This window comes from Lissotriton vulgaris, chromosome 1_2 (genome assembly GCF_964263255.1).
Source record: "Lissotriton vulgaris chromosome 1_2, aLisVul1.2, whole genome shotgun sequence".
NCBI lineage: Eukaryota > Metazoa > Chordata > Amphibia > Caudata > Salamandridae > Lissotriton > Lissotriton vulgaris.
The window spans coordinates 344,895,278-344,907,800 of NC_141686.1; the positions used below are offsets into that span (position 1 = coordinate 344,895,278).

Here is a 12,523-nt window from a genome sequence, read left to right on the forward strand (position 1 = left end):
GCAATAGCGATAATTATCGCTATTGCTTGGTTAGAGACAAAAATTTACCGCTGAGCTGCGGCGATGTTTACCGCAAATAAACCTTGGTATTACCAAGGTTTATCGCAAATGCGGTAAAAATCGCCGCAATGCATGAATATCGCTGAAAAGTCAGCGATATTCATGCATTACCGAGCTAATGCTCTTAGCCATGTTATCCACCTCTCATTGGATAACATGGCTAAGAACTGCTCAGGGCAGGTGTTAGCTTTTGGAGATATTCGCGCTTAGCGCGAATATCTCCAAAAGTTGGTAATAGGAGATAGCGATGTTAGCGACTGTTTTCAGTCGCTGACATCTTGGCACGCCCACTTTGCATATCATTAGTGATAAATATCACTGACATGCAAAGTGGGGCCCAGGATGGTCGCTATCTCCTACTAGCTGTCGCTAACTGGTGTTAGCGACAGCTAGGTAATAGGGAGATAATTTTATCTCCGCTTTCTTGGCTTTTAAAGCCAAAAAAGCGGAGATAAACCACCTTGATAATATGCCCCCTGGTATGTTACATGAGGAGACTAGAGCGCGAGAGAGACCGATGAGGGGGCACAAACTAAAGGAGAGAAACAAGTAGGTGGACGGTGGAAGAAGAGACACGGTTTAAGAGGGGCAAAGACAGACAGGCTCAGGGGGATGGGGGGATGCAGCGCGGACAGGTCTGAATACTAGCAATAAAAAAAAACAGCTACGTGTCTAAAGTTCACTTAAGAGAATACACGCTTTCATTAGATTGGCACACACCAAAAATTCTCTTGTTTCTGGGTAACTACTTGTCTTTAACTCGCCTGACGTCGTCGAACTGCTTAAAGACGGCCGCCTGGTAGCTCGGACTCCCAGCAGCGGCCACGATGAGGCGAGGAGCCGCCGGTCACCAAGGAGATGCCGCGCTGCGATATTTAGGTTTTCTTAGAAGAAAAAAAAATCCTGACTATTTATTCCTCGTTTTAGCTCTGCGTGCAGGAGGACCACCCGCCCCGTGCTGTGAGAAGTGCACGGGTTCATTTATCGCCCGCAGTCCCTGCATCATGGTCTCTTTTTCATATTTACCGGGTTGAAAGGCGAATGCAATGAAGGTGCGGTGGGAGTGAATGCACTGGGTGTGGGCGCTATTAGCGCTTCTGGTTAATGAGGGGCTTCGTATAGCCCATCGTGCGTTACGTAAAACCTAATATGGACAAACGCAGGCGATGCTGCCTCCAGCCCTGCCAGGCCGCCACCACACCTGGTCACCTGCCTTACCCTCTGCTTTCCAGTAGGTTCATGGCAGGTGTTTTCTGACATTTTATTTGCCAGATCTAAGCTGCTGGCTGTTCTATATGTTTCCGCTCTGCATTACTCCACGATTAAAGGGGGCGCAGTGTAGAAAGGGACTCGAGCCAGCAGTAAAGTAGTCACAGATCAGAGTTGTGTATAGAACCATTGAATGTGAAGAAAAAAGTGTCCCCGAACCCCCAGGTGACTGGGTTTCTGGGGCTCACGAATAGAACATGGAACTGGTCTCTCCAGGAATTATGTTAGGTTAACAGGGTGCGGTTCCGTTAATTGGAAATGGAATTTATCAATTGGCCCAACAAGTTGTGAGATGGTAGCAGCAAGAAGACAGGCCTTGCTGTTTACGGTACGGCATACAAAGTATGTGGCCGGCCTTACATCTTTTTATGCATGATGTATCGTGACCCATCTACGCCCTCAGTCTATGCTCACACACTTCACCTTCCTCCCCTTGGGGCTGTTGCAGCTCCCCCAGTTAGGTAAGATGATATTTCTTATGGCTGCAGAACACCCTCCAACCCATATGACAAATCGGCCTCCGAGTAAGTGAAACCACCATGAGGGTTTTTTGGTGTTATTATCAAACCGATCACAGAGAGCTGCGGTGGCTGATGTGGGCACATTCTAGAGCCCGGTATTTTCGCTGCTGTCTGGTTTGTTGCATTGCAGCAGATGCTGTTTTTCACCCCTTTCCATTCGCAATCGATACGCACGAAGCAGAAAACCCCTATCATCGCTCAGGAAAACCCTCGCTAACCCCCAGCCTTCCCCTGCAGGGCTGCGATAACGTGGTGGGTGGAAGTGGATGACACCGCTGTGAACTACCGAAAATTATTTACAAACCCCCAATTATAGTTATTTCCATAAGCAATCCCATTCCCATTACCAATGATCAGTCAGTTGGCAGTGTAGAAGGTCCAAGCATTTATCAGAACAGACAAACTCTGCCAGAGGAGCTCCTTGCGACCTAACCCCACGAGGTCCGCCAAGAAGACTGCTGGCACAGCTGGAGGAGTGTGGCTCAATGGTTAGAGCGACAGACCCTGATGCAGAGGTCTAGTCCGGGACCAGGGTTCAATTCCCGCCTCGGCGGGTCTTGGGCTCATAATTCCTCGGACCTGATTTCTCGCCTCGGTGCCTATTCTAATCATGGGCCCCACGCTGCAACTCTGGGCAATAGCTTGCTTAGCCTCCACACCGGCCCCAACAGCGCTGTGGATGCCTGGCTTCACCCTGGGAGTGCCCAGGAGTGGACACTTCACAGGGAAAGCCAGGAGGGGTTCCACAGCGGTATGAGTAATAGCGCCAGGAAACCGCTTGGTCACAGTGCGCTCTACAAATACCTTGACATTTACATTTACATTTACACTGTCAGGACATCACATATATACAGTTGCATTTGTGAAATCATGGCCCAACATGGAAAAATACAAGCTGGTACAGGTTGGTGCAAAAAGGAAGAGACCATATAAGGCACACAAAGAACTCTTGGTTTAGCTCATCTCAGTTTAGCAAGGTCGAATGGGTGACTCCCTTCTGCCGGCTCCGGCAGAGCCCACCCTGCTCCCTCCTGGAATGTGCTTATCGGGCCTTCCTCTGCTACCTACAACCTTGACAGGCCTAACGAGCTGAAGCAGCAATTCTGCAACAGTTGGGTTATTTCTCAGGAGAACGCTGACAGAGGGAAAGGGATGAGAGCGGTCTGTTAGTGTAAGGCTTCCAGCAAGGCCACAAAATGGCGCCGGTCAGGCTAAGAAAATGTAAAACAAGGGGAGTGGTCCAATATGGAGTTCTAAAATATGACAGATGGTTTTATGCTAATGTTTACGTACATATAAGGTAACAATTAGATACATCATGCTAATTATAAAATATCGATTATGTGCATGGCATACATGAAAATAATTGCTAGTTCCTCCGCCACCAATGGTTCTCCAACAGCACCAACATTCGGGCACTGCTCATGAACGGCACTGTGACAGTACCTTCCACCTTCTTAATGGCAGGCGTGAGGGTGACGCAGTGCCTCAGGGATAGGCAGGCCCCATGCATTGTTGGAGTTGTGTCATGGTTGTGACACAACTGCAGCAATGCGTGACTTTAGCGCAGACAGATACGTCAGGATTCCAGACATATCAGTCATTACTTGCATCATGGAGCGCTGTCCAGTGAATACAGCGCATCCATGGTGTTGCAAGAAGGGGATAGTGAAAAGTGTTGCAACGCTGTCTTGCAGCGATGAAACACTTTTCTTGAGTGTGGCCCAGGAGTGCGCTCCATCTTATTGATGGCGCGCAGTCCTGTCCCAGGAACAAAACATGCAGAAAAAAGGCCCCAATAGTACCTCCATTTTAAGACCAGATATTTTCTGGTCTGAAAAAACTGCCCCTAGTTGCAGTTAGAGCCACTTTTTTTGGTCTGCGACAGCCTGAGAATAGAGCGATAAAAATATTGCCTCTTTATCGGCAGAAAAGTACCACTCCAGTGCACTTCAGGCTTCACAGCGCTTCTTTCAGGGAGAAGGAGCTGAAAATGAATAATGCAACATGATGCAAGGAAACCGCTAAACAGCCTTAACAAATATATATAACACCTAACATGTTCTGTTCGCTAAGTGATATGCAGCAAACTCTCACCTTAAATCAAAAATACGGGAGCAGCAAAATGACCCTCACTGACAGCCAAAATGACAACAAAAAAACAATCACGTAAGTGCATTCGTATCACCAAATACTCCTAACACCAACTCATACCTCACCCGATCTATACTAAAATGACTAAAACCCCACGAGCCGCATGGAGGCCATGGAGGCCAATCCATAATCCAAAAAGAGAAACGCAGATAAAGAGCAACTAGTATAAAACCCTGGAATCTCCGAGGCGAAGTGAAGAAGGAAAATACCAAAAATAACTCCCAGCCCACATATAGGCTGGCGCCCTGCTCAATGAACAACTAACCAATGACAAACATGGCCCCCTTTGGCCAGGCGGCTCTGTGCACCTAATGAAGGCACAGACAACTTAGCATCACCCCTCCGTGTACTGCCCAAAAAGGCACAAGCATCGGCGAAGCCATCATACTGCGCCAGGGCCATTATGCTACCGTGCCGCAAAGCTATTGTGTGGTGGGAGACGGTGTCATAGCCCACCGAGAGGTCCAGGAGGATGAGGCTGCCGCTTGACCTTGGTCAAGGAGGGAGCAGATGTCGTCAGTGGCGGCGAGTAGGGCAGTCTCTGTTCTGTGGCTGCTGCAGAATTTGGATTGGGAGAGGTCCAGGACGTTATTGGCTTCAATGTAATTTGCTTGCTGGGTGTTGACAGCCTTTTCGATGGCCTTAGCTGTGAATGGAAGCAGGGAGATGGGCCTGAAGTGCTTGAGGTCCCTCGGGTATGCAGACGGTTTCTTCAGGAGAGGTTTATTTTGGCGTGTTTCCAGTCGTCTGGGAATGTGGTGGTTTCGAGGGCGCGGTTGATCATCCAGCGTAACTTGGGTGCGATGGCCGTGGTAGCTTTGTGGAAGATGTGGGGTGGGCATGGGTCTGAAGGTGCTCGGGAGTGGATGCTCTTCATGGTCTTTAAGGTGTCTTCTGTCATGAGTGGGGTCAAAGGGAGCAGGGTCTGTTGTATGGCGTCGTAGGGGGTGGGAGCTGGGGTAGTGCAGAGGTTGGTTGTCAAAGTTGTCGTAGAGCGTCCTAATCTTGAGGTGGAAAAAGGTGCTGAGCCAGTTGCAGAGGTCTTGGGAGGGTGGTACGTCTGTTTTCTGCCGGGTTTAGCAAATTCGTTAATGATGGAGAAGAGTTCTTTGGAGTTGTGGGTGTTTGTGAGGATTCTGTCTTGGAGGAAGTTTTTTTTGTGGCTTTGATGCGGTGGTGATGTGCTGTGGTGGCTGCTCTGAAGGTGGTTCATGTTTTTGGGGTTTTGTTGTTCCTCCATGTCTTTTCCGGATGTCGGCAGGAGCGATTAGATTCTTGAAGTGCAGGGGTGAACCAGCTTAATTTTTTAATGTGTAGCCCAGTGGTATTCTTGGGGGGGTGAGGGTGTTGGCGCAGTTTGTAATCCGATGGTGGAGGTTGCGTGCTGTAGTATTGGCGTCTTAGGTGATGGGGTGCTGGTGAGGGCAGAGGTGAGCTGGCTCTCAGCGACTTTGTTCCAGCTTCTACAGGGTTGGTGGCAGTGGGCGTGTTGGTGTACGGTTGGTTTTCTGAAGTGGATGCAGCAGTGATCTGTCCAGATGAGTTCTGTGGTGTGGCTGTAGGAGACTCTGTTTCCTTCTGCGAAGACGGGTCAAGTGTTTGTACTGCTGTGTGTGTGAGGGCAGTGATGAGTTGCTGCATTCTTATGTTGGTGACGTTCTCTAGTAGGGCGGTGGTTTTGGGGTGGTCGCTGTTGTCCAGGTGGAAGTTTAGGTCTCCGAGTAGTATGTAGTCTGTGGAGGCTAGGGCATGTGGAGCGATGAGGTCGGCGATGGTGTCGGTGAAAGGAGCATGGGGGCCAGGCGGCCTGTAGATGAGGGTTCCGCAGAGAGTCCTATTAGGGTTGGTCTGGATCTGGAAGTGTAGATGTTCCATGTGGGTCGTAGGGTCGTTCAGGTCTGTGGTTGTTTTGCGGCGGGGGCTTTTGTGGACGATGGCGATGCCTCCTCCTGGGTGGGTGGGTTGGTCTTTTCTCAGGATCTTGTGTCCATCGGGAATGACGGTTACGGTGTCGGGCGCAGAGTTGGCATTGGTCCAGGTTTCTGTGAGGAAGGTGACGTTGGACGTGTGAGTGTTGAGGAGGTCACAGATTTCTATAGCATGCGTGTGTAGGGAGCACATGTTGAGGAGGATGCAGTTCAGTGGTTTGTATGTTGACATCCGGTAGGCTGGGTGCTGCTGCTGCAGTCCCGAGGTGGGTGAAGGTGCAGCGGCAGTATTGGCAGGAGATCGGGTCTTGGGTGTTGCTCGGCACAGAAAGCTGGCAGTTGTTTCTGCATCTGGGTTTGAAAGTACGGAGGGTGCTGGAGTTGTAGTGGAGGTGGGTTTGAGGTTCAGGGTTCCTGGCACTGATCACTATTGGGTCACGGACGGGTGCAGATGGGTTTGCCTTTGGCACGCCTTTGGTGTGCCTGCGAAGCACCCACTGTGAGCGGTCACACAGCATCCCCCATTAAGTAGGGGTCAGGGGAGGGCGGTCAGCTGGGAGGCGGGAGCGGGAAGGATACTCTGGAGGGAAGAGCCAGAGGGGTGGGAGCAGTAGGGAGCGCAGGAAAAAAGGAGAGCAGAAAAGAGAAAAAAGGAGCAAAAAGAGAAAGAGGGTGCTAAAAGAAAAAAAGGTAGAGGAAAAATAGGTAGCAAAAAAGAGAAAAGAGGGCACAGAAAAAGTGGTTCAGATGAAGGATTTGGTGCAGGCAGGACTCTGCAGAAGGAGAAGGGCCTCAAACCTACCGCTGAACGGAGAGCACATGTCTCTCAGGGCAGCACTTAGTGTTTGAGCTGAATGGGGGGAGAGCAGTCACACTGACCGGGTCAGTGGTCCAGCTCTCTGCTGGTGGACTGCACCAGTAGAAACAATGGAAACCCTTGTGGTTTCACAGCTCTAAATGATGTGGGAGGACCATGAGTCCAGAATGGAAATCTGCTTCTCCTGCCCCAAGCATGGTGCGGCGACCCTCGCTGTGACCTGGAGGCGACTTAGTGATGAGTCTCCTCAAATAAAGTATGTTTACTGAGCTAGGGCAGTTCCCTCCCTCTGGATAAGATGTGGAAGCCACAAGCTTGGCAGAGTTTAGGGTGTTTCACCCACTCTGTCAATCTCTAAATGACCCCTGTGTGTTTTAAATGAACCACCCAAATAGAAGGCGGCTGCTGAGAGGCAATACGTAAGATCAACAAGATTATATTGCACAAACTAGATCTGTCACAGTTGTTGCTGGGGTACTAATTAATAATGGGGGAGTCTCATTATTGGGTACTATTTTTGATGCCATAAGTGTGGGGTCAAAGACAGTCTACTCTGAGGAGGGGGTGGTTCAGGATACAGTCTTCACTCTGTGAACTGGATTTCATGATGAGGACAGATTCTGCCCTCAGTAAGAAGGTGTCTAAGGTCCCTGCCACAGACCTACCTTTAACAAAATTGTCCTTACTCATCGTTAGACCAGTACAAGTTAAGGAAGTGTTACGAAAATATAAAAATAAAATCAAAATCAAAACGGAGTACCGGCGTGCGCACCGCACAGGATGCTGGGGGTTGTAGTTTCAGGGTAGGCGGGCGGGCAATGATGGTGAAACACAGGCGTCTCGTGCCTGCCTTGCGATGACCAGGCCAGGTGCCCCCCGGAGTCAGCAGGTGACACAAAGTGCTCCCCGGAATGCAGCAGGTAAGTTCAAGTTTGGCTCCTCATTTTCTTTATAGGTTCACTACAGTGCGGCACCATACAGGTTACTTCAGATGCCCGTTAACTAAAGTATTAAGAAACGCGCTCAGTGGATACCCAGTTTTTAGGTCTCGCCTACGATGAACGCGCTGAAAGCGCGTTCTCACAGCGAGAACTATAGTCGGCGTCTCAGCAGTCTGAGACCGACGAAGGGAGACAAGACCTGGCCGCGTGCAGCATTTCCCCATAGGATAACGTTGTGCGCGCGGCCAGGTCTTGTCTCCACAGCATGCATTGCAGACCGGATCGCGCCGCGCGCCTTTCTGGAATGCAGGGGGAGTCTGCAGAGGGGCGCGCGGTGCTGTTCACGAGGCACGCGGCGCTGATAATGCTGGCTGCAGTTAGCATAGTGTGCCGCCTGACGCGTTTGTCCTTCTAACCTCCTGTTTAAATGTGCGCTGCCAGTAAAACCGCTGCTTAAAAACACAGAGTTGGTTTAATAGGGCTGAAACACGGAGATAACGCTGTAAATAAAACATTAATCTGCCTACTGCTTGCCCTGGGGTGTGGACCGCACTGACGATGACTGGGCACCTGGGCACACTATCCTCCCACAGCAACACCGCCTCTTAACCCCCAGTTACCAGGTATGACATGTTTTCGACCCCGGAATAGGCACAAACTTGTCGGACCCCGAAATAGTGCGCATTTTTACGCGTGCGTATCTCGATGTGGAATTTGTTCATGGGAACTTGCGTGAAACTGAATGACGTGGGGCGTCGCGACACCATGAAGTGAAGAGGGCACAGATGAGGCTGGCCATATGGTCTTTTGAAGGGGTGCCCAGATGCTACGACGTTTTCCAACGGTAAAAAACGCTGAATAAATCCTCTTAGGCGGTCTACTTATACGAACATCTGCCACCTCTTTTTTTATCAAGATCCAACTAGCATTCACAGATCCAAAGATTTGTCTCAAACCAAATCACACAAACACATATGCACACATCCAGAGAAACTGCATACACACGCACGCACGCATCGAGGCACTACTGCAAACAAACCTAGGCACAGCCGCGTTCACAGACCAACTGCACCGGACACAGGCAACATACTAAGCGTACCGGGGTATATTAAGAAGATTCAGGTGCCCTTGACTGGAAGCCCACAGAAGTAACCCGAGCGCACACCAGAACTCAGCAAAGATGTGACGGGGCTAACGCCACAGCCCGCCCCAATATCCTAAATTCCCAATTCTGTAGGAATCTAACCACATGGTAAAAGGTGAGCGCTGGACAATTTGTACGGATTACTTCCATTTTGCAAGTTCAGCATTGGCTTCCCCGAAGAGCTTGGTGGCCAGTTTAGTGTGGCGATATTCCTTAGATGCTCTGTCCCGTGCGCGCCTCTGCAGCGCGGGCGCGTAACACGGAGTCACCGCTGCCGGCCCAGCGGAGCGCACTTTGAATCACCTATGCCACCCTGTGTGCGTTGCCGGCTCAGGGAGGATTGCCCTCAAGATCAGCGCCACTGACCCGAGCAGATCAGCTGATTCAAGTTGCCCCACCGTCATTGCTGCGGCCCCGAGTCAGGGACAAGGGTAGTATTGCCAGCAAGGCAGCGAGGCCGCGCCGGAAGGACTGCCTGGTGCCACCCTCGGGCATTGCATCGCGGATCGAGTGCCCGGAGAACGAAGAAGCTCCTCGTGGTGTGTGTTTTGCCCCCACTCCAGGTACTACCTGGGGCGGGGTGCGGGTGGACAGTAAGGTCGAGATCTGGCCTGCCGGGGTCTCCCTTTCCCTAATAGCGGTGACCGGAGCAGGGCATGCTGCAAACCAGGAATGTGAAAGATGATGAGCCCATTCCCCCGCCATCCGTGGAGCCCTACCCGTGCCAGGCACAGTTAAGAGCCACCCCCCTCCTCCCCCTCTTGCCCCGCTCCCCACCTCCCAGGTCTGCCAGGACTCCAGACCCTGATATTATCAAAGCAGAAAAAATACAGGCACTCGCTAAAAACAAAGAGGCATTTCTGTTTACGAGCCCAATTACCACTGGCATCCACTATTGGTAAAAAGAGTTCCCAGGGACATTGAAACGTTTTGCTCCTGGATGCTGCTGTGTTCTCTGGCCTCCGAGGATTATTAGCAGCACGAATGACATCCATCAATATCTTAGTTCAGCCTGTACTGAGCTTCAACAGTCAACAGCACTAGCTAACCAGCTCTAGAATTGAGAACATTCTCAAAGATAAACATGTCTCATGCACTGGCATGCGACCACAGCAGTAGACTTAAAGGAAAGGTAATGAACAAGAATATAACAACCTGTTTAGTTGCAAATAAATGGAATTGTTTTTTGAAAGTTCAAGGAGACGCTCTCCTTGACGTTAGGCGGGTTCTCTTTATTGATGGCTGTTGAACATCGGTTTACTCAACCGGTACCTCCGGATCATGTTGGCAGTTGTGACAATGATGCCCCCTCACCAGCATCTCTGCCAGTGTTGCCTTATTCCTTGGGTTCCATGTTAGTGTCTAAAAGAAGGTGAGAATTGAAGTGTAAATATTTATAACTTTTTTTTATATACCTGTTACAGTCAGATGGGGCAGCAAAACCCAGTTTTGTTATTAAGAAAAACAGATGTATATTTTGATAACAGCAATTACAGGTTCAGAATTGTGAATGAAAAGCACTGGTCAGTCGCGAGGTGGAAGCAGTAAAATCTATTCTGTTTGTACCAAGGAAAGTTTGTAATAAAGTGGTGTCTTAGGACGCTTCTCCACTTCTACCAACTCACGTTATGTCTCACTGTTCACACCCAGGCAGCTCCACAGGGCAATCAGTGAATGTCTGCACCCTACATTAGTTGAAGTTCGCTTGTAACGAATGTAAGTTCGTTCGTTGTAGGCACCGAGGCATAACGTGCTTTTTAAAGCAACCCGTTCGGCAGCTGTTGCACGCCATTGGTTACAATGTTCAATGCTTGCTAGGGTAAGCATCGGTACTCGCCGGTACTATACCGGGTAAGCATCGGTACTCGCCGGTACGATACCGGGTAAGCATCGGTACTCGCCGGTACGATACCGAGTAAGCATCGGTACTTGCTGGTACGATACCGGGTAAGCATCGGTACTCGCCGGTACGATACCGGGTAAGCATCGGTACTTGCCGGTACGATACCGGGTAAGCATCGGTACTCGCCGGTACGATACCGGGTAAGCATCGGTACTCGCCGGTACGATACCGGGTAAGCATCGGTACTTGCCGGTACTATACCGGGTAAGCATCGGTACTTGCCGGTACTTACCGGTACGGTCCCTTCAAATGCATTGCTGCAGTGCTGAGAGAGGCATTCTCCCTTGCAAGTTACAAGAAGTGCAGAAGTTCCGACAGCACCTGTCCATTTAAGGCACTTACATTGGTAGTTTGAAACATCCAAACTGATTCATTCGGTTTCCGGGTAGCTCCAACAACAAGCATTTGCAATGCAATAGGTCTCGCAGTTGTGAGAGTTTGAGCCATTGGCATTGTAAATGGCACTGCCTTTTATTTATGTGTTGGTTTTTAAAACGTTAAATAACACATAAATAAAAGGCAGCGCCATTCACAATGCCAATGGCTCAAGTCTAACAACTGCGAGACCTATTGCATTGCAAATGCTTGTTGGATTTGCAGGTGTAGTCGGTCATTCCACATCCGGCTTGACTGGAGGTTTCTTCCATCGATCATTGATGCGCGCTCATGAGAACAGACGAAACGCATATTGGCCCCATCATGTGCTGGGAATTCTTTTAAAAACAATAAAGAGGGGAATCTACGACATTTACTGGGTTTGGATTTTCTGTTGGACATGAAGTCATGATTGGATTGACCGCTGTAGCTTTCATATGTACCAATCAGTGCATGTTTGCTTTTGCAGTGTTAATCGACACATACTAATGTTGGACTGACACATGAAAACAAGGGTGTGCTGGTCGAGCTTCTTTCTGTTTGAAAGGTCCAACAATGAGTTTGATTACAGCACGTGCTCGTTAATGGACACAGTCTCCACACATGAGGCCACAATCCAGTGAAGGATCTTCCTTTTCAAGGTCCAGTTTGATCGCACGTAACATCCAATGGCGACCCCCCTCCAGTCTGGTCAGGATGGTACCTGTGTGCTCCGACTGTGTGTAGACAGAGCAGTCTGTGTCCAGCAGCAGCAGTAGAACCCCCTAATACCTCATGTCCCTCTTAGGGAGGCATTTCATATCCACAGCAGCTCCGATTCTGCAGTTCAAATGTATCTAAACTCTCTCTTTTCTGCCTCTGCTTCGAACAGGTCGTGTTCTGTATCCCTTCGGACGGTCCCTCGACTCGATGATGCCTCATGTGGACGACGACAGCTTCGGCCCTATTCCCATCTCCGGACAGTTTACCCTCTATGGAGTGACCTACCACTCTCTCTATGTGAGTCATGTTCACATCTGCCGGGTTGTGATGATATGTGCTAGTGACGTCTCTTCTGTGTCCATCCATCCTACTGTTAGACATGGAACATTACCATGTGAGAAAACATTGCATGGACTGATGAGTTATATGAACTTCCCTAGATGTATGTGTGTACGTATGCGTATGCGTGTATGTATATGTTTATATTTGTATAATGTAAGTATGTATTTTATTTTAATTTTAAAGGTTTTATGTAGCGCTGGCAAGACCCGGAGGTATCAGAGCGCTTTACATGAGTATCAGACCATAGTTGCAGGTTACATCATTACAAAGGTTACATAGGTATAAGAGCAGAGCTACATAGTTACATGTTAGGTCAAAAGAAACAATAAGGACATATGTGTGTGTATTTATGTGTCTATGTATGTAA

At 49.5% G+C, this 12,523-nt stretch overlaps 1 protein-coding gene across 1 annotated transcript in view; it reads left to right on the forward strand.

Moving 5' to 3' along the window:
* The window catches only part of LOC147736738 (alpha-tectorin-like), a 457,896-nt gene that overhangs the window by 42,734 nt on the left and 402,639 nt on the right, over positions 1 to 12,523 (forward strand). The window contains exon 4 of the mRNA XM_086952687.1: positions 11,984 to 12,111. Within this exon, the coding sequence (XP_086808813.1) occupies positions 11,984 to 12,111 (128 nt within the window). The remainder of the gene's footprint in view (positions 1 to 11,983; positions 12,112 to 12,523) is intronic.